Source organism: Zalophus californianus, chromosome 15, assembly GCF_009762305.2.
Source record: "Zalophus californianus isolate mZalCal1 chromosome 15, mZalCal1.pri.v2, whole genome shotgun sequence".
NCBI lineage: Eukaryota > Metazoa > Chordata > Mammalia > Carnivora > Otariidae > Zalophus > Zalophus californianus.
Window position 1 is genome coordinate 29860774 of NC_045609.1, and position 20324 is coordinate 29881097.

Consider the following 20324-nt stretch of genomic DNA (forward strand, 5'->3'; position numbering starts at 1 on the left):
GAACCTCATCCTCATTCTGTGGGTCTGAATCCAGTCAATAGCACTTGCCTCTACACCACTGCCTTATCCTTCCCTCTCCCTTCCTCTCACCCTCTTCCCAAACTCCATATCCAATCAGCATCCAAATGTCAGCCCATTTTACTTTCTAAATACTTCTCAAAGTCACTCCATCCTCTCTGCCAAAGCTACCTCGCCCTCAATCACCACTAGCCTGGGCCACTACAAGTTTCCTGGTTTCTATGCTTTCAGTTTCATCTCTATTAACTATTCTTCACAATGCATTCACAGAAAAATGCAAATCCGATTATTATCACTCTTCTGTTTAAAACTCTTCAATACATCTGAATAGTCACAACTTAACATGGTATATAAGACCTTCTATGAACTGACCTCCCCAATCACACTCCCTTCCTCATCTTTTACATTCCTACACTTTACTGAACATTCCACCTCATACTGTATCACACCATCATGTCTTTATTATGCACCACGTTCCTCTGTCTGGCATACTCTTCCCACACTGTCACCAGCCTAATTATTCCACCGGGTGAAGATCCAGAATGACCTTTTTCAAAAGCTTTCCCTAAGCCTTCTAAACTTCGGTTCAATGCCTCTGATCTGTGTTCTCTTCAATTCAAACATTTGTTGTATTAGACCCGAAATACATTTGTCTACCCACAAGATTATAAGCTCCTCAAGGATTTGCAAAGCAGGATACACACTAAATAAATAACTGCAAGCGACTGCAGGAAATCCTAACAGATAAAAGAAATACTGTGGTTCATATTCCCATATCATGAAATCTAGACTAGGGCTGGCTGTGGCTAAACTAGAATTACTGACTGGTAGAGAACAAGCCTGGACACATCCAGGGCAGTTACCCAGAAGTCACTGCATCCCAATTGCTGCTCTCCATCCATTAAGATATGGTGAGGCATGGCATGCACTTAAAAGCAAGGAAGGCTGGGAGTGCAGGAAGAGGGGAACATAGATACTAGTGAGCATGGATAGTAGTCTCAACCACAAATGTTCATATCAACTATTTTATTTACTTAATATTTTTCTTTAAATGAACTCACTTTAACAAAGATAAATACACTTTATGTCACAACTATAAATGGAAAAAAATGTTTTTTAAAAAGATTTTATTTTTAAGTAATCTCTACACCCAACATGGGGCTCGAATCCACAACCCCAAGATCAAGAGTTGCATGCTTGACTGAGCCAGCCAGGAGCCCCAAAACGGTTCTTTTTAGACGGAAAAAATGAAATGGTGAGCGCCCAGAGGGCTACAAATAAGCTTCAAGGCTAACGGGATCTAGCCTGCTGCCAGTCACGTGTTGGTGAGAACTAGATAAGATTGTGTCCACATTAGCATTACAAAACAGAATATACTAAACAAAAGTTGAGCAGTTTGGTAGTTCCTCAAAATGTTAAACTCAAAATTAGTACACAACCCAGCAATTCCACTAGTAGGTATCTACAAAGGAAAATAAAAATATATTCACATAGGGGTGCTTATGGGGGCTCAGATGGTTAAGCATCCAACTCTTGATTTCAGCTCAAGCCACGATCTCAGGGTCCTGGGATTGAGCCCATGTTGAGCTCTGCCCTCTGCGGGGAATCTGCTTCTCTCTCTCCCTCTGCCCCTCCCCTCACCTGCACTCTCTCACTCTAAAATAAATAAATCTCTCTCTATATATATATTCACATAAATATTTGTATGTGAGTATTTGTAGCAACAATAGCCATAACACCCAAAAAGTAGAAACAACTCAAATGTCCATCAGCTGGTGAATGGATGAGCAAAACGTGGCCTATCTACATAATGGAATATTATTCAGCCATAAAGAAATAAGGTACTGGGGCACCTGGATGGCTCAGTCGTTAAACATCTGCCATCGGCTCAGGTCATGATCCCAGGGTCCTGGGATCAAGCCCTGCATCGGGCTCCCTGCTCAGAGGGAAGCCTGTTTCTCCCTCTCCCACTCCCCCTGCTTGTGTTCCCCCTCTCGCTGTCTCTCTCGGTCAAATAAATAAAATATTAAAAAAAGAAAGAAAGAAAGAAAGAAAGAAGATACTGATAAATGCCAAAACACAGAGGAGCATCAGAAACATTATGCTAAGTAAAAGAAGCAAAAAAACAAAACAAAACCAAAAACCATATGATTCTATTTATATGAAATATCCAGAAGAGGGGCGCCTGGGTGGCCCAGTGAGTTAAGGGTGTGCCTTCGGCCCGGGTCATGATTCCAGGCTCCTGGGACAGAGCCCCACATTGGGCTCCCTGCTCAACGGGGAGCCTGCTTCTTCCTCTCCCTCTGCTCCTCCCCCTGCTCCTTCTCTCACTCACTCTCTCTCAGAAAAAAAAAGAACAGTATGCTAAAGTAAAAAAAAAGCCAGTCACAGAAGACCATATATGATCCCATTTCTATGAAATGTTCAGAACAGGCATATCTACAGAGACAGAAAGGAAAGTGGTGATTGCCTAGAGTAGGGGGATGAATATCAAAGGGTACAAGGGTTGTTTTCGGGGTGATGAAAATATTCTAAAAGTGATTTTGGTGATGGCTGCACAACTCTAAGAATATACTAAAAATGATGAATAATGGTTTAAATGAATAAACTGTGTATAGTATGCAATTTACATATCAATAAAGCTGTTACCCCACCAAAGGAACATTTCATTACCTGTCTAATAAACAGGTTACTGATGTCTTGTTAATCTCCTTTACATATCCCCTAGACAAAGCAAACAATGTTCTCTCTTCTCCACTTAAAATAATTCTATCACCTGCCATTAGATTTGTGACAGGAATGTCACCATTTTTACGTTGAAAATTATGTAAATATTGTCCATCACAAACTGTCTTAACACATTCTGTTCTAATCAGGTTTCCAATGCAGTTGCCACTCTCCTCCCTATGAAACAGAAAGAAAGACAGAGAAAGCTTACATTTATATCATATATATAAATACTATATTTGCATTTTTCCACAATTTACTCGTTCCTCTGGCCCCTGAAAGCTATAACGCTAATACTGAGTCATTCATTTTTACATTTTCCACAATCTACATTAAAGTGTTAGAAATGCTAAGGAAACATTCTATTAGTTATAAAATAATCTCTCATCAAAAGATCTCTAGACAAGTGCTAGAGAGCATATTCCCTGTTGCACCCACAGGCTGGGATCTCCAAACAACATGTGTATCAGCACTTTGAACCTTGAATGCCACCCCTACTTCTATGCTGATACACATGATATTACAGAAGACAAATGGTAATATTTTTCCTGAACTTAATGTGAAGAAAATAAGTACCTATTTATAATTATTGCTATTAAAATAATGGCAAGCAAATTGATAATTCCACTGCTTCTAAGAAATAAGTATTAAGCATTTACAATCTCTCAGGCACTACTATTAAATACAACTTCAGAAGCTTGTTGGCATGTACACTTGATATATTCACTGTACTTACGTGGTCTATCAAAAACAACTTAAATTTTATCCACTGTAATGATCTCTTGTGTTAAAATTTACTATTAAGGAAATAATGATCCAATTATTTCTAAAGTCACATTAAAATCAATGTTCATTCTGGAAAGTTTTAAGTAAGTGGATCAAAAGCAATGAAATACTACCAAAAAAAAACAAAAAACAAAAAACTGGGATGCCTGGGTGGCTCAGTCAGTTAAGTGGCTGCCTACAGCTCAGGTCATGATCCCAGGACCCTGGAATTGAGTCCCGCATCAGGCTCCCTGCTCAGCGGGGAGTCGGCTTCTCCCTCTCCCCATGCTGTGCTTTCTTTTGCTGTCAAATAAATAAATAAAATCCTTAAAAACAAAAAAAAGAAAAATACTATGCAAAGATATACAAAATTACTTCTTTATAAGCAACTTGTAAAAAAAAAAGATCTCTATAGGAAACAAACTGAGGGTTGCTGGAGGGGAGGTGGGTGGGGGGATGGGGTAACTGGGTGATGAGCATTAAGGAGGGCACTTGATGTAATGAACACTGGGTGCTATAGGCAACTAACGAATCACTAAACTCTACCTTTGAAACTAAAAAAATTTTAAAAATTAAAAAAAATTTAAATAAAATAGATCTCACAAAATAAAAGATGGACCAACTTTAGAAAATGTGAATCTGTATCAAAACACTGAAAATATAAACTTTTTAAAGACTAGTATTTAGGGGCACCTGGGTGGCTCAGTCAGTTAAGCATCTGTCTCTGGCTCAGGTTGTAATCCCAGGGTCCTCGGATTGAGTCCCACGTCGGGATCCTTGCTCAGAGGGGAGCCTGCTTCTCCCTTCGTCTGCTCTGCCTGCCACTTCCCCTGCTTGTGCGCTCTCTCTCTCTCTCTCGCTGACAAATAAATAAATAAAATCTTAAAAAAAAAAAGTTAAGGGGCGCCTGGGTGGCTCAGTCGTTAAGCGTCTGCCTTCGGCTCAGGTCATGATCCCAGGGTCCTGGAATCGAGCCCCGCATCGGGTTCCCTGCTCAGAGGGAAGCCTGCTTCTCCCTCTGCCACTCCCCCTGCTTGTGTTCCCTCTCTCACTGTGTCTCTCTCTGTCAAATAAATAAATAAAATCTTTAAAAAAAAAATTTCTCAAGACACATTTAACCTACTGAAAATAACAATAGTGCTCTACTTGAAACAATTCCTTGACAGCCATCTAGAGTTGGCATGAATATATGAAATTACACATCTCTGACAGGATATCATGTATCCTGTATTTTTCATGAATTCCAAAAACCATTCCATTAGGTAATCCAAATTACTTAAGTTTTACTGTATTAGATGGACCACTTACATTTTTGAAGCAGGCATTAACCATATATGTTGGTGATTCTTTTTATTATCCTTTGATTGTGACTCCAGGGTTAACATTAGACACCAAAGGCTGAAATACTCCAAATGTGTAAGCTTTAGATGTTGGGTTTCTTCTTTTATTTTGGGCAGCATGCCAATCGGGACTGAACTGTCATCCATCTGTTGTTCAACTGCTCTAAAGAGAGAAGTATATAAAACATTTTACTGGCTAGCTATAAAAATGAAGTTATTTCTAAAATAGGCATACATAGGGGCGCCTGGGTGGCTCAGTTGGTTGAGCGACTGCCTTCGGCTCAGGTCATGATCCTGGAGTCCCGGGATCGAGTCCCGCATCGGGCTCCCTGCTCAGCAGGGAGTCTGCTTCTCCCTCTGACCCTCTTCCCTCTCATGCTCTCTCTCTCTCATTCTCTCTCTCTCAAATAAATAAAAATCTTGAAAAAAAATAAATAAAATAAAATAAAATAAGCATACATACATGATGATCACTGGAACTTATAACCACAGGTCCTAATTTTCTTTAAGTCATTTCAACATTTTATAAGCCAAATGGCTTTTTACAAAACGAAATGCTAAAGAAACCGAGTATAGCATTATTTTGCCTTTAAGGACTATAACCCGAACAGCTACTTAAATTTGGTATACTCTAGTTTTCATTACTATAATGGTAGCAAGTCTTGGCTTTTTATACAACTGCATTTCTCAAAATCACAATATTTGTACATCCAGCTCTGGGCCATTAGAAAGTCAACATAAAAACATGGAGAATTATGTGGAATATCAATTGTGCTTAATACAAAATTTCTGAATTTTTATACAAAAACATAATTATGCTATAGGATAGCATACAAAACATAGAGAATAAAATAAGATTTCAAAAAATGTGCTTGTACTATAGGCCCAAACTTCCCATAGTTCATTGTCCTCTGCATTAAGAGATCATTTATTTGATATAATACTTTGAGGGCGCCTGGGTGGCTCAGATGGTTAAGCATCTGCCTTCGGCTCAGGTCATGATCCCAGGGTCCTGGGATCAAGTCCCGCATCAGGCTCTCTGCTCCTTGGGAGCCTGCTTCTCCCTCTGCCTCTCTCTCTGTCTCTCATGAATAAATAAATAAAATCTTTAAAAAAAAAAAAAGATACAGACTCTTTGGGGCACCTGGGTGGCTCAGTAGTTAAGCGTCTGCCTTCGGCTCAGGTCATGGTTCCAGGGTCCTGGGATCGAGCCCCGCATCGGGCTCCCGGCTCCGCGGGAAGCCTGCTTCTCCCTCTCCCACTCCCCCTGCTTGTGTTCCCTCTCTCACTATGTCTCTCTCTGTCAAATAAATAAATAAAATCTTAAATAATAATAATAATAATAATAATACTTTGATAAGTCCTTTATGGGAATTTTTTGGCTGAACTGGAACTTTGGTCTTGATTTGATCTTGTTTCCTACTCTGTATTTACATCTAACTACTTTTTTTGTGTCCTTCAAAACTTTCACTGGCCTATGAAAGTATAAATACAAATGACTGGTCTTAAGACAACTAATAAACATCCCACATGTAGAAAAATAGATATATAGGCCTCTGGCTGACTCAGTCAGTGGAGCATGCAATTCTTGATCTCGGGATTGTAAGTTAGAGCCCCATGTTGGGTACAGAGATCACTTAAAAAAATCTTGGGGAGCCTGGGTAGTTCAGTCAGTTACGCTCTGCCTTCAGCTCAGGTCATGATCTCAGTGTCCTGGGATCAAATCCCACATTGGGCTCCCTGCTCAGTGGGGAGACTGCTTCTCTCTCTCACTCTCTCTCTCTAATAAATAAAATCTTAAAAAAAAAATTTAGGGCGCCTGGGTGGCTCAGTTGGTTAAGCGACTGTCTTCGGCTCAGGTCATGATCCTGGAGTCCTGGGATCGAGTCCCGCATCAGGCTCCCTGCTCAGCAGGGAGTCTGCTTCTCCCTCTGACCCTCTTCCCTCTCGTGCTATCTCTCATTCTCTCTCAAGTAAATAAATAAAAAATCTTTAAAAAAAGAAAAAAGAAAAAATCTTTAAAAAAGGAGGAAAAAACATATATAAACAGAAAGACAAGTCTGTTGAATCGTATCAAACTGTCTGTCTGGAAGAACCAATTTGCCTGCTTTTAACTACACAAGGCATAAAATTAAAATAGTAACTAAGAAATAGAAGAATTCTTAAAGTATCACTTAAGAAAAGCTGTATAATATTTAAAATCCCTATACTAATTCCATTTTTTTCTTAAAGATTTTTTTATTTTTGGGACGCTTGGGTGGCTTAGTTAGTTAAGTATCTGCCTTCAGCTCGGGTCATGATCCCAAGGTCCTGGGATCGAGTCCCACATCGGGCTCCTTGCTCAGCCGGGAGTCTGCTTCTCCCTCTGTCTGCTGCTCCCCCTGCTTGTGATCTCTCTCTCTCTCTCTGACAAATAAAAGAATAAAAAATTTAAAGATTTTTTTTATTTTTAAGTTATACTCTACATGGGGTTCAAACTTAAAACCCTGAGATCAAGTCACATGCTCCCCCAAATGACCCATCCGGATGCCCCTATACTACACCCTTCTTAACCAGATTCCATTAAGTCCTAAAATTATTTCATTTCCCCAGAAACTATTTGCATCAAGATTAAAATAACCACTTTTGGAAAAAGTTTAAAAAGCATTCTATCATTCCCCAAGGAAATAGGCTGGTTACAAAACATGAACTGTGTTTTTTTTAATATACCCTTCATTTTAAAAATACTACCCACAAAGAAAAATCACTAAAATGAAATCATCAGTGCCAGACCAGACAACAAAGTTAAATCATTTTGAGTTGAGTAAACATAATTTTGGAAGACAATGTTTTTACCTGCTATAAAGAACACAGTTGCCAATTTGCGAACAATATTTACAAGTTTGCTGGTCCTCAATTATTTGTGGCAAAGAAGCAAGCTGTGTCTTCTCCTTTTCAATAGCAGATTTGCTAATACGGTGAAGCAAAGAGAATGCCATCTGGTTTCTTAGCCTTAATAATTCTATGGAAAAAAAGGTGGGGGTGTGTTTAAGAATTAAGTTTATTATATATCTTTCTCATGTAAAACTTTCAGATTTAAAAACATAAAATGAACATTCATGTTTCCCAATACACTAGAATAACTTAACATTTTGGTGTGTATTTGCTTAAATTTTTGTTCACTTCATAAGTTCTTTTAAACAACCATATATCTCATAACTAGTAAATATTATGAAGTTGGTATTTTTAGCTATATGCTATGGATAGGGGCATCTGGGTGGCTCAGTCGTTGGGCGTCTGCCTTCGGCTCAGGTCATGATCCAGGGTCGAGCCCCGCATCGGGCTCCCTGATCCAGGGGAGGCCTGCATCTCCCTCTCCCACTCCCCCTGTTTGTGTTCCCTCTCTCGCTGTGTCTCTCTCTGTCGGATAAATAAAATCTTTAATAAATAAATAAATAAATAAATGCTATGGATAAATACAGCTATCTAGAATGTCTCAAATATAAGACAGGAAGTTTAAAATAAATGTTTGTATAATAAAATTTTAAAAGGTTAAAGATGTTTTTAACTGTACAGTATATTGTTAAAATTCTTTTTTTAAAAATACCACAACTAAAAATACATAAATAAGCAAGCAAGCAAATAAATAAAACCACAACTACACATTATAACTTATATTAGACCTTACAAGTACAGTGAATGATTTTCAGGTATATATACAGATTACTAAAGGTTAAAGGAAACAAACAAAACCCAGAGAAGGAAATGCAAAGAGAGAACAACTCGACCTCTTTTATCAAGATGGTTGGCCGGCACAGGGTACATGTGGCCAGTCTTGAGGTAAAGGAGCAGGCCGGCCTCAGGATCAGCTCTCCTCTCTTGGTTCAACACTGTGTACAGAACAAGCTGTGAACACATTGGACATTTTGTCAGCGAAAACTAACTTTCATGTATCCATGCGTGTTTAGCAATCAACACATACTGGAATTTTTAAATCAAAAGGTTGGGGCGCCTGGGTGGCTCAGTCGGTTGAGCAACCGACTACTATGGGTTTCGTCTCAGGTCATGATCTCAAGGGTTGTGGGATCCAGCCTCACAAGCAGCTCCTCGCTCAGCGTGGAGTCTGCTTGAAAGATGCTTTCCCTCTGCAACCCCCATCATAAGCACACATGCACACCCCCGTGCTCTGTCTCTAAAAATGAATAAATAAATCTTAAAAAAAATAAAAAATAAAAATAAAAAAATCAGGGGGCACCTGCGTGGCTCAGTCGTTAAGCGTCTGCCTTTGGCTCAGGTTGTGATCCTGGGGTCCTGGGATCGAGCCCTGCATCGGGCTCCCTGCTCAGCGGGAAGCCTGCTTCCCCCTCTCCCACTCCCCCTGCTTGTGTTCCCTCTCTCACTGTGTCTCTCTCTATCGAATAAATAAAATCTTAAAAAAAAAAAATTAAAATAAATAGAAAAGGGGCGCCTGGGTGGCTCAGTCATTAAGCGTCTGCCTTCGGCTCAGGTCATGATCCCAGGGTCCTGGGATCGAGTCCCACATGGGGCTCCCTGCTCCGCAGGAAGCCTGCTTCTCCTTCTCCCACTCCCCCTGCTTGTGTTCCCTCTCTCGCTGTGTCTTTCTCTGTCAAATAAATAAATAAAATCTTTAAAAAAAATAAAATAAAATAGAAAATAAATCAATCAATCAAAAGGTCAATTAAGCTATTTCTATTTTGAAAATAACATGAGAGAAATTAATACAGGTAACACAATAATTCAATGTCAAATATTTAACTTCTGCAACATGAACACTGTCTATGCTTCTCAGTTTTACACAATAAAGAAATACATAGAGGGCACCTGGGTGGCTCAGTCAGGTAAGCATGTGCCTTCAGCCCAGGTCATGATCCCAGGGTCCTGGGATCGAGCCCCACATCAGGCTCCCTGCTCAGTGGGGAGTCTGCTTCTCCCTCTCACTCTGCCCCTCCTCCTGGCTGTGCTCTTTCTCTCATTCTCTCTCTCAAACAAATAAATATTTTTTTAAAAATACATAGAATTTTTCTTAGACAGTAAATATTTAGGTGTGTCTCTATCAAATAAATAAATAAAATCTTAAAAAAAAAGAGGGAAATTAACCAAACTATATTTTATATTCTGAAGTTAACAGTCTTTAGACACTATTTTCCCTGTTTCAAATAACAGATGAACTAAAAAAATAAATAGGTAAAAAATAAATAAATGAACTAAACATTAAAATGCATATTATTTATGTCATAGTTACTGGGACAACTAAATGAGACTAACTCTACAAAGTTCACTGTTTTTTGCAGAACATGAGTCATTATTAGCTGCATTAAACTTATGTGATGCTCTCCAGAGAAACCATCTAAGACAAGTTAGAAACAGCTGGTTTACAGTTGATGAAACCACCTTAGCAACAATAGCAAGTTATTTAGTCATATACAACCTGCAAACAAGCTAATATGTTTTCCAGGAGATTTCCAAGATTAAAATGTTGAATGATTGATGTCTTTGTTTGTTTTTTAGTAGGCTCCACACCCAGCCTGGAGCCCAATGTGGGGCCTGAACTCTCCACCATGAGATCAAGACCTGAGCTGAGATCAAGAGCTGGAAGCCTGGGATATCTGGGTGGCTCAGTCGTTAAGCGTCTGCCTTTGGCTCAGGTCATGATCCCAGAGTCCTGGGATCAAATCTGCCTGGGTCTCGCTCAGCGGGGAGCCTGCTTCTCCCTCTGCCTGCTGTTCCCCCTGCTTGTGCTGTCTCTCTGACAAATAAATAAAATCTTAAAAAGGAAAAAAAAAAATGAGTTGGAAGCTTAACCAACTGAGCCACCCAAGTGTCCCTGATTTATGTCTTTAAATCATAAAATTTCAGGGGTGCCTGGGTGGTTCAGTTGGTTAAGCGTGTGCCTTCAGCTCAGGTCATGATCCCAGGTCCTGGGATTGAGCCCCACCTCGAGCAGGGAGCCTGCTTCTCCCTCTCTCTCTACCCTGACGCCCACCCCGCCCCAGCTCATGCTCTCTCGCTCTCTCAAATAAATAAATACTACATAAATCATGAAATTCCAAAATCCCAAGACCAGTCATTATAATTAACATACCTAGGTAGGAGAAAAGAAAGATTTATGTTAATTACTTAAATCACTATAAATAATATAAGTTTCAGATAATTTTGAAGGACAACAAAAGATTGTTATGTTTACCAAAGAGAAGAAAAGATTAATAAAAACTTGAATTTTACATAATGGGAAGACATGGTTCTATATTTCATTTTAGATAATAATCATTAAAATCAGATTAAGAGTCAAAAATAAAAGAATGGATTTAGACTGATGTTTTCTAAGAGTATCCTATTAGATATTACATGAAAACAATAGCTCCATGGTAAATTAAGTTTAGGAAACAATGGGTTTAAACAAACCTAAACCAAATCCATATTACTCTGATTTCTCAGAAACTTTAATATGCTACCATGCATCATTAAATCTCCAAATATACTTGGTTTCTGCAACTTTTAGCACCAAGGAATTCTTTTTTTAGGAGTATCTGTTTAGTAGTTTGGCAACATAAACTTGGCAACATTGGCTTAAAAATTCAGCTGTTGTATTTCTTTGCTAGAGAAAACTTTCTGCTGTAGACATGTATACATTTATAAACAATTTGAGTACTCTGGATACATCCCAAATTGAAAAGTACTGTATGAAACTTAAACAAAAATTACCCAAATTGAACCAAAATATATAAGGCAGACCTATATTTTTCAGTATACTAAATATTCAGACAATTTTCTTGTTAAGACTTAGACCTACCTGACTACGGTGTTCAATAGAATTTAGTTCTTTGCCAGTTTTAAGTTCCAATGGCATTATCTTATACCTTGTTTTACATCCTCGATGTATTTTCACACCAACTGTGACATCTATTTTGCCTTTCAATCCAAACCTAGGGGACCAAATGCTTTCTTCAATGTCCAATGAGTTTATGACTTCAATATTACATGTTGAATTAGTGTTATTACTATCACTTGGCCTAAAAAATTAAACACAAAAATACTTAATTAGAACACTAAGCACAGGGTGCCTGGGTGGCTCAGTTGGTTGAGCGATTGCCTTCGGCTCAGGTCATGATCCTGGAGTCCCAGGATCAAGTCCCACGTTGGGCTCCCTGCTTGGCAGGGAGTCTGCTTCTCCCTCTGCCCTTCACCCTGCTTGTGTTCTCTCTCACTCACTTTCTCTCCCTCTCAAATAAATAAATAAAATATTAAAAAAAAAGAACACTTAGCACATTTCTCTTTATGCTGGCATTGACTCTACTATACACAGAGAATGCAGGGATGGGACACCAACAACATACGTTTACAGCAGTGATTCTCAAAGTGTGGTGCCTAGAGGAGCAGCACCAACGTCACCTGGGAACTTGTAATAAAAGCAAATTCTCAGGCCCCACTCCAGACCTACTCAATCAGAAACTCTGCAGGTGAAGCCCAGCAATTTGTCTTACAAACTGTGCAAGTGGGGGCGCCTGGGTGGCTCAGTCATTAAACATCTGCCTTTAGCTCAGGTCATGATTCCAGCATCCTGGGATCGAGCCCCACATCGGGCTCCCTGCTCAGTGGGGAGCCTGCTTCTCCTTCCTCTTCTGCCTGCCACTCTGCCTACTTGCACTCTCTCTCTGTTAAATAAATAAATAAAATCTCTAAAAATTAATTAATTAATTAAAATAAAACCCGAGATTTAATGTTTTAAAAATTCTGTCAGAATACATGATTTAGGGGCGCCTGGGTGGCTCAGCCGTTAAGCGTCTGCCTTCGGCTCAGGTCATGATCCCAGGGTCCTGGGATCGAGCCCTACATCAGGCTCCCTGCTCAGTGGGAAGCCTGCTTCTCCCTCTCCCACTCCCCCTGCTTCTCCCTCTCCCACTCCCCCTGCTTATGTTCCCTCTCTCACTGTGTCTTGCTCTGTCAAATAAATAAATAAAAAATCTCTAAAAAAAAAAAAGAATACATGATTTAATTGACTTCGGTTGCTAATTTCATGTTATTTAGATCAGCAGCTATTTCTTAACAAATGAGAATATTTTCTAACAGAAAAAAATGACATCTTCAGTAATTCTTTTTTAACCATTTCAGGATGCTTCAAATATAATCTCCAGGAATATATGTATACTTCTGCAACCTCTGAGGAAGACAGAGGAATTCAGGGAAGCTACAACTTATCCGAAATTTCTTAAAATATTATTCTGTTCTCTTTCTCCAAATGTTACCTAATTGTGTTATATATTTAAATATGCTCCTATGAAATAAAGCAAACTTTATTATTCATAAAATGTCACATGTATACTTAATAGAAGATAGGTAATGAAACTTTTAACATTGCTATTAAAATTCATTCCCCTAGAAAATGAAGTAATGTGATTTCAGACCTAGATCTGTGGAATAAATGACAGTATTTCATAACTACTATGATTTTAATCAACATAATGCTGTAAAACTCCTTCGAGAACCACCTGATTGAGAATATGGTATTGTGAAGATGAAGAAAATTTACACTTAACTACCTATGGGTGAGAAAGGTTGTCTCTCTCTTTCTTTTTAAGATTTTTATTTATTTGACAGAGAGGGGCGCCTGGGTGGCTCAGATGGTTAAAGTGTCTGCCTTCGGCTCAGGTCATGATCCCAGGGTCCTAGGATCGAGCCCCACATCCGGCTCGTCTGCTTCTCCCTCTCCCTCTGCCTCTCTCCCTGCTCATGCTCGCTCTCTCTCTGTATCTCTGTGTCTCAAATGGATAAATAAAATCTTTAAAAAAAAAAAGATTTTTATTTATTTGACAGAGAGAGAGAGAGAGCACAAGGAGGAGCAGCAGCAGAGGGAGAGGGAGAAGCAGAGGGACAGGGAGAAGCTAGCTCCCTGCTGAACACAACCCAAGCTGAAGGCAGATGCTCTACTAACTGAGCCACCCAGGCACCCCAGGTTGTCTCTTTAAATGACCTTTAAAGGTCTCGTTCTCTGTGCTAAAGTCTAAAGTTTTTTTTTTTTTTAAAGATGGCTATAAACTGCTGCGAAAATGACACAAGCTAAAATACAGAGGAGTGCTTCCTTCACAGAGAGACATATAAGATTCCATTGGAAGAACTGAAACAAACAAAAAGGTCTTATACCAAGACACAGAGAGGAGAACGCTGGGCTGGGAATCAAGAATTGTTACTGTAGACTCAGCCCCACCACTGGTTCTTTTTTTTTTTTTTATAAATGCATTATTTGTTCTTAGTATTTATTTATTTATTTATTTTTTAAAGATTTTATTTATTTGACAGAGAGAGACACAGTGAGAGAGGGAACACAAGCAGGGGGAGTGGGAGAGGGAGAAGCAGGCTTCCCGCGGAGCAGGGAGCCCGATGCGGGGCTCAATCCCAGGACCCCGGGATCATAACCTGAGCCGAAGGCAGATGCTTAACGACTGAGCCACCCAGGCACCCCACCACTGGTTCTTCATATAAAACCTGGACTAGTCACACCACTCACTGGATCTCAATTTCCTTATTTGAAATCTAGGAGTTGATCTCAAAAATCCCTTTCAGGCCAAAGACAACTCTGAATCCCAGTTTCCCTGGCTTCCTGATATACTTGTTCCAGGCTACCTAATTCCTTGCTGGTCTATCATCAGCCTCATTCGATGGATTCTACTCCTCTCTCCCTCTGTCCTTACACAGCCCACTCTTAGCTGCCAGAGTTCCATGCCTCTTCTGTTGCCCTACATGTTCTAAGCAATGCTCTCCAGGTCTGTTTTCAACTACCACCAGTAGAGAGTTCTTGGAGGGTTTTAGTCTCCCTGTAACACCAGGACCAATGCATGGAATACCTATATGCCGAATAGGTTAAGTCCATGAATCGATGAGAAAATGGCAGCTTATCACTGCAAAAACAATGAATAAATCTTAACCAAAAGAAAAAAACATGCAGACAAAATGCTAAAACAATTAAACAGTAAAAGGAAAGCTAATATCTGAAACAACAAGGAAAAGGGATATCCACCACAACTTTAATTCTCAAGCAAATTTAAATTACTCCAAAATAAATAATAAGGAAGGACAAGAAAGGTGCATAGTGAGGGAAGGTAAATAAGGATAAAGAAATAATTAGGAACAACAGAAAACAAAAATTAAGTTTGTAATTATTACAGAAAATCAATAGAGACCAGAATGACAGAAATACTACAAAACAATGAAACAAATCAGGAGAATGACTACTTAATAAACATTTATCTATTTATCACAGTGAAGACTAATGCACTGAGACCCACACTCTATTCTAGACATAGGCAATCTGCTCCAAAGAAATAATAAAGAATGAAGCATTTATAAATTAAACCCATTTATTATAGCTTTTTTTTTTTTAAGGGAGGGAGGTACTGGTAAATTTAAGGCCACTACAGAAAAAAAGAATATGGAAAATAAACCCAATTCTTAAAAGCACGGTAAGCCTCATTTTTTTAAACTACCATTATTAAAATATATATCAAAATCCTGGCAAGCTGACTGTGGTGATGGTTACGGAACTCTACAAATATGTTAAAAGTCACTGAATTGTAAATAATAATAAAATAAATAAAAATAATTAAAATCCAGATACAGGACGGGGCGCCTGGGTGGCTCAGTCGTTAAGCGTCTGCCTTCTGCTCAGGTCATGATCCCAGGGCCCTAGGATGGAGCCCCGCATCGGGCTCCCTGCTCCGCAGGAAACCTGCTTCTCCCTCCTCCACTCCCCCTGCTTGTGTTCCCTCTCTCTCTGTCAAATAAATAAATAAAATCTTTAAAAAAATAATAAAATAAAATCCAGATACAGGACATTTAAACATTGCTAACAACCTTTTAAAATGATTACAAAATTCTCAGAGAATTCTAGCAATATGTAAAAGGTTGTAAAATTTCCAAATATCTTTGATGAAGTAGTCCACTTGGGAGATTTTAACACCAAGAAATAAGTGTCCCATAGGTCAACCCTTCCACTTGTATACTCTCATTCCTTCTCCCATACTCAAGACATAGCTGACCTTTCCCATCTCTCATGATGACTTCTGCCCTCTCTATGGAATCCTCCCCATCGGCATATGAACACATTATATCTCCCATCTTCAAAACAACAACAAAGCTCTCTTAGCTCCACATAAGCCTCTGGCTACCCTTCCATTTCTGTGTGTCCCCTCATAGAACAAACCCTCACTACAGCTATCTAACTCCCTGTCTCCAAATCCTCCTCTACCGTTCTGCCTTGATATCCTTCTCATCACATTTCCCCCCCTGGAATCACTGCTGCCTTTTCTTTCCCTCCCACCCCACATCCAATCCAAAACTATCAGTTCTACTGCTAACGTCTGACTAAAGTGCAACTGATTCTCATCACTTCCACAACTCTCACTGTGATCTCAGCCACCAACATCCCTTACTTGGATTCTTGTAAGAGCCTCCAACTTGGTCTCTCTACCTCTGCCCTTATCCTAGAACACAGTCTCAAAAGAGCAGCCAGAATGATCCTTTTAAAAGTAAATCTGATCGGGGCACCTGGCTGGCTCAGTAACAAGAACAACTCTTGATCTTGGGGTCGTGAGTTCAAGACCCACGTTGGGTGCAGAGATTACTTAAATAAATAAACACTTATAAATAAATAAAGGAAACCTGATCAATGCAGATCAATGCAGCACAGAAAGGTTAAGTTACACAGCTAAATTGTGGCAAAACTGGGATTCACATCCGGGCTCAGTATGGTTCTCTCTGAACCACAAAGAACTTGAGACAACAAATTGGTCCAAAGAACTAATGGTTCCCAAGCTTTCTGATGCACAAATCTTAAACAAGTTATTCAGATCACAAAGTGTTCTGAAATAAAATAGTTAAGAATATTGAGGAAAGGTCAAGAAAATATATATAAATGGAAGCTGAAAAGAAAATGTTGCTCACTTAAGGGGAAAAGAAAGGAAAAAAAAAGTTTTCTGGGGTGGTTGGGTGGCTCAGTCATTAAGCATCTGCCTTCGGCTCAGGTCATGATCCCAGGACCCTGGGATCGAGCCCTGCATCAGGCTCCCTGCTTCGCAGGAAGCCTGCTTCTCCCTCTCCCACTCCCCCTGCTTGAGGTCCCTCTCTCACTGTGTCTCTGTCAAATAAATAAATAAAATCTTAAAAAAAAAAAAAAAAAGGAAATTACATCACAACTCTCCGTGCAAGCAAGCTCTCCAGTGGCCTCTTATCTAATCAGAATAGCAGCCAGAGTCCTGACATGGCTTATGAGGCCCCAGGAAAGCTACTTCTGCTCCTTCCTTCCTCACTCTGCTCCTGCCACACTGGCAGGTGTGTATCACCCGAGGGGCTTTTGCCTGGAATGCTCTTCCTGGGGAGAGCTGCGCAGCTACCTCTTTCATCTCCTTCACGCTTCACCTCCAGCTTCACCTCCACATCATCTTATTGGGGAGGCCTTTCACAATCATTCAGTGGAAATCATATGTCCCACCACCACTACCACCAACTCTATGTTCCTTCTTAGGTTGTTCTACCCTGCCTTTACCACAGTCCGCCCCCCCACATTGTTTACTTGTTCAGTAGTATAGAAGCCCCATGAAGTCAGCTGCTTTTCCCTCCCCCACCCCCACTATGATAATCCCAGCACCTAGAACATTACCTGGCACATATTAGGCACTCAATAAATATTTGCTGAATGAGTAACAATGAAAGAGAAAAAATGTATTACTTATAAACTTATATGAATGCTTCTTTAAGGGGAAAAACAATAAAATACCAAATGCCAAACTGAGTTAAATGGTTAAACCCAGTATTTGAACATATAGGCAAATGCACAAGACAATCAACATGTGACACAGTCCATATAGGATAGTAATAGAAATACATACAAAATTAGGACCCCCAGAATATTTACAAATTGGTTATTTTATTTAAAAAACATACTGACAGGGGCACCTGGCTGGCTCAGTCGGTGGAGAATGCAACTCTTGATCTTTGAATTCAAGTCCCACATTGGGTGTAGAGATTACTTCAAAAAAAAAAAATGTTAAAAACATACTGATATACAAAAATCAGAAGATTTTATTATAATGAAAGTAGAATTTCTATTCATTAGATTATTTTTTGTTCTGGAAAGACACTCAGGACTATAATTTATAAAATAAGCAAACAAAAAAGCTAGTTGTACTAACTCGACCTTTAAAAAGCTTTAATTCAACGTACAGAGTAAAATCCTGATCTGAACATCCGAACACCACATAAACAAAATGAGCTCCTTACAGAGAGAGCTGCATCTGTGGGAAGTCACCTGAAGTGTACTTATGCATGAAATCTCTGGCCCATTTAGAAAATGAAGGAAGATACTCCTCTACTTCTTGTTTTATCTCCTCTTGATTCAGACTTAAGCGATACCTGCAAAATAAGAGATTAAACAAGAAAGTATAAATATGAAAAAATTTAGGACAAAAACATCCAAATAAACAAGTTATCCATCAACTAATTAACAAATGTATAATGTGATGTATACATGGGGCACCTGGCTGCCTCAGTTGGTAAAACATAGAGCGTGAGACTCTTGATCTCGGAGTCATGAGTTCAAGCCCCACATTGAGGATAGAGTGTACTTTAAATAAATAAAATCTTCTTTTTAAATGTGGTGTATACATAGAATGGAATATTATTCAGCCTTAAAACAGAAGAGAGCAGAGGCCTATCGGTCCACCAAAAGAACTGATTCAGCAGAGAAGACAAAATTAGCAACCCTAGCTCTGCCAAGATTGCTTCCCCTGAGCACAGTAGCAACCTCAAGCTGAAAGAGAAACTGACATTCCTCAGGGGAGCAACTGCTAATATAAGAAAGCCCCAAATGATCACACATTCAGACTACCAGAGGCAAAGGTTATCCTTGCAAAAGGCTGCTTGAAATCTGGCAAAGTCCTTGGCTAGCAGCAACATGCCACACCAAGCACTTACGCCCCTGACACAGCCATCGGATGTCACCATATGCCAAGCTCCAGCCATTAAGCTGTGTGGGGAGAAGAGGCCTAAAGGCAAGGTGAGCAAGACCAGCTCTGCCCATTGCAGTGGGTGCCCTTGAACCCACGGGGCACACCAGGATGTCCAGGGCCCTGCTCAGCCTGTTCTATAGTTAGTGTCTTCATGGTATAAAGCCCATGATATATACCATGATGTATACTACTTAATCTTACAAAAAGAATCTACACACATCTAACAGGTGAATCCAAGTAAAGAGTATATGGATACTGTCTGCAGTAATCTTGCAACATTTCTCTAAATTTGAAATTATTTCCAAATAAAAAGATTTTTTAAATGTTTTAACGCATATATTCTCTGGCCCAACAATTCTACTTCTAAGTATTTAACCCAACTATATGCCTCACAGGTATGAAATAAAGGATATATAAAGGTATTTCCTTTTTTTATTTTTAAGATTTATTTATTTATTGGAGATACAGAGAGCAAGAGAGAGTGAACAGAGACAGAAGCAGAGGGAGAGGGAGAGAAAATCTCAAGCAAACTCCACACTGAGCACGGAGCCCAAGGCAGGGCTCAATTCCACGATCCTAAGATCATGACTTGAGCTGAAATCAAGAGTTGGACGCTCAACCAACTGGACCACCCAGGGGCCCCTAAAGGTATTTCTTATACAATTGCTAATAAAAGCAAAGATTAAAATGCCAGAGTGATACTTAAATAAATTATAATACATTCATACAATGAAATATTATGCCATTATTAATTAAAAATGACAGTTCAGGGGCGCCTGGGTGGCTCAACCAGTTGAGCGTCAGACTCTTGATTTCATCTCAGGTCATGATCTTGGGATCATGAGATCAAGCCCTGCAACAGGCTCAGTGCTGGGCTGGATGTGAAGCCTGCTTAAGTTTTTCTCTCCCTCTCCTTCTGCCTCTACCACCCCCCACCCACTCTCTCTCTCAAAAAAAAAAGTCAGCTCAGTAAGCACTAATATGGAATGATCACCAAGCTTAACCTTTAAGTGTACAATAATGTGCATAGTATTCTACAATTTACCTAACAAAAAATATGTATGTACACATATCCACACACACACTGTCACACATAAACATTTGAAATCTCTGTGTAAGGACATGCAAGAAACTGATAAAGAGTGGTTGCCTTTGGGGCACCTGGGTGGCTTAGTTGGTTAAGCGTCTGCCTTCAGCTCAGGTGGTGATCCCAAGGTCCTGGGATTGGATCCCTCATCAGGCTCCCTGGGATCGAGTCCCACATTAGGTTCCTTGCTCAGTCAGGAGCCTGCTTCTCTCCTCTGCCTGCCGCTCCCCCCACTTGTGCTGTCAAATAAATAAAATCTTAAAACAAAACAGTAGTTGCCTTTGGGAAGAGGGACTAGGTGACAAGGAGGATGCAGGGAGAAAGGACTTACTTTGTACCATATACCCTATTGTGATCTTATAATATGGTATACACACATTTATAACCTTT

The 20324-nt window shown here is 39.7% G+C and overlaps 1 protein-coding gene across 5 annotated transcripts in view; it reads right to left on the reverse strand.

The window, feature by feature from the left end:
• The window catches only part of DNA2 (DNA replication helicase/nuclease 2), a 46609-nt gene that overhangs the window by 18072 nt on the left and 8213 nt on the right, over window positions 1-20324 (reverse strand). For 4 of the 5 annotated variants that reach the window (XM_027597027.2, XM_027597024.2, XM_027597028.2 and 1 more), the window contains 6 exons: window positions 18120-18251; window positions 11641-11860; window positions 8618-8735; window positions 7686-7851; window positions 4819-5013; window positions 2692-2922 (listed from right to left, as the gene is read on the reverse strand). In XM_027597027.2, coding sequence (XP_027452828.1) covers window positions 2692-2922; window positions 4819-5013; window positions 7686-7851; window positions 8618-8735; window positions 11641-11860; window positions 18120-18251 — 1062 coding nt within the window. The remainder of the gene's footprint in view (window positions 1-2691; window positions 2923-4818; window positions 5014-7685; window positions 7852-8617; window positions 8736-11640; window positions 11861-18119; window positions 18252-20324) is intronic. The other variant, XM_027597025.2, reaches the window with a different exon arrangement.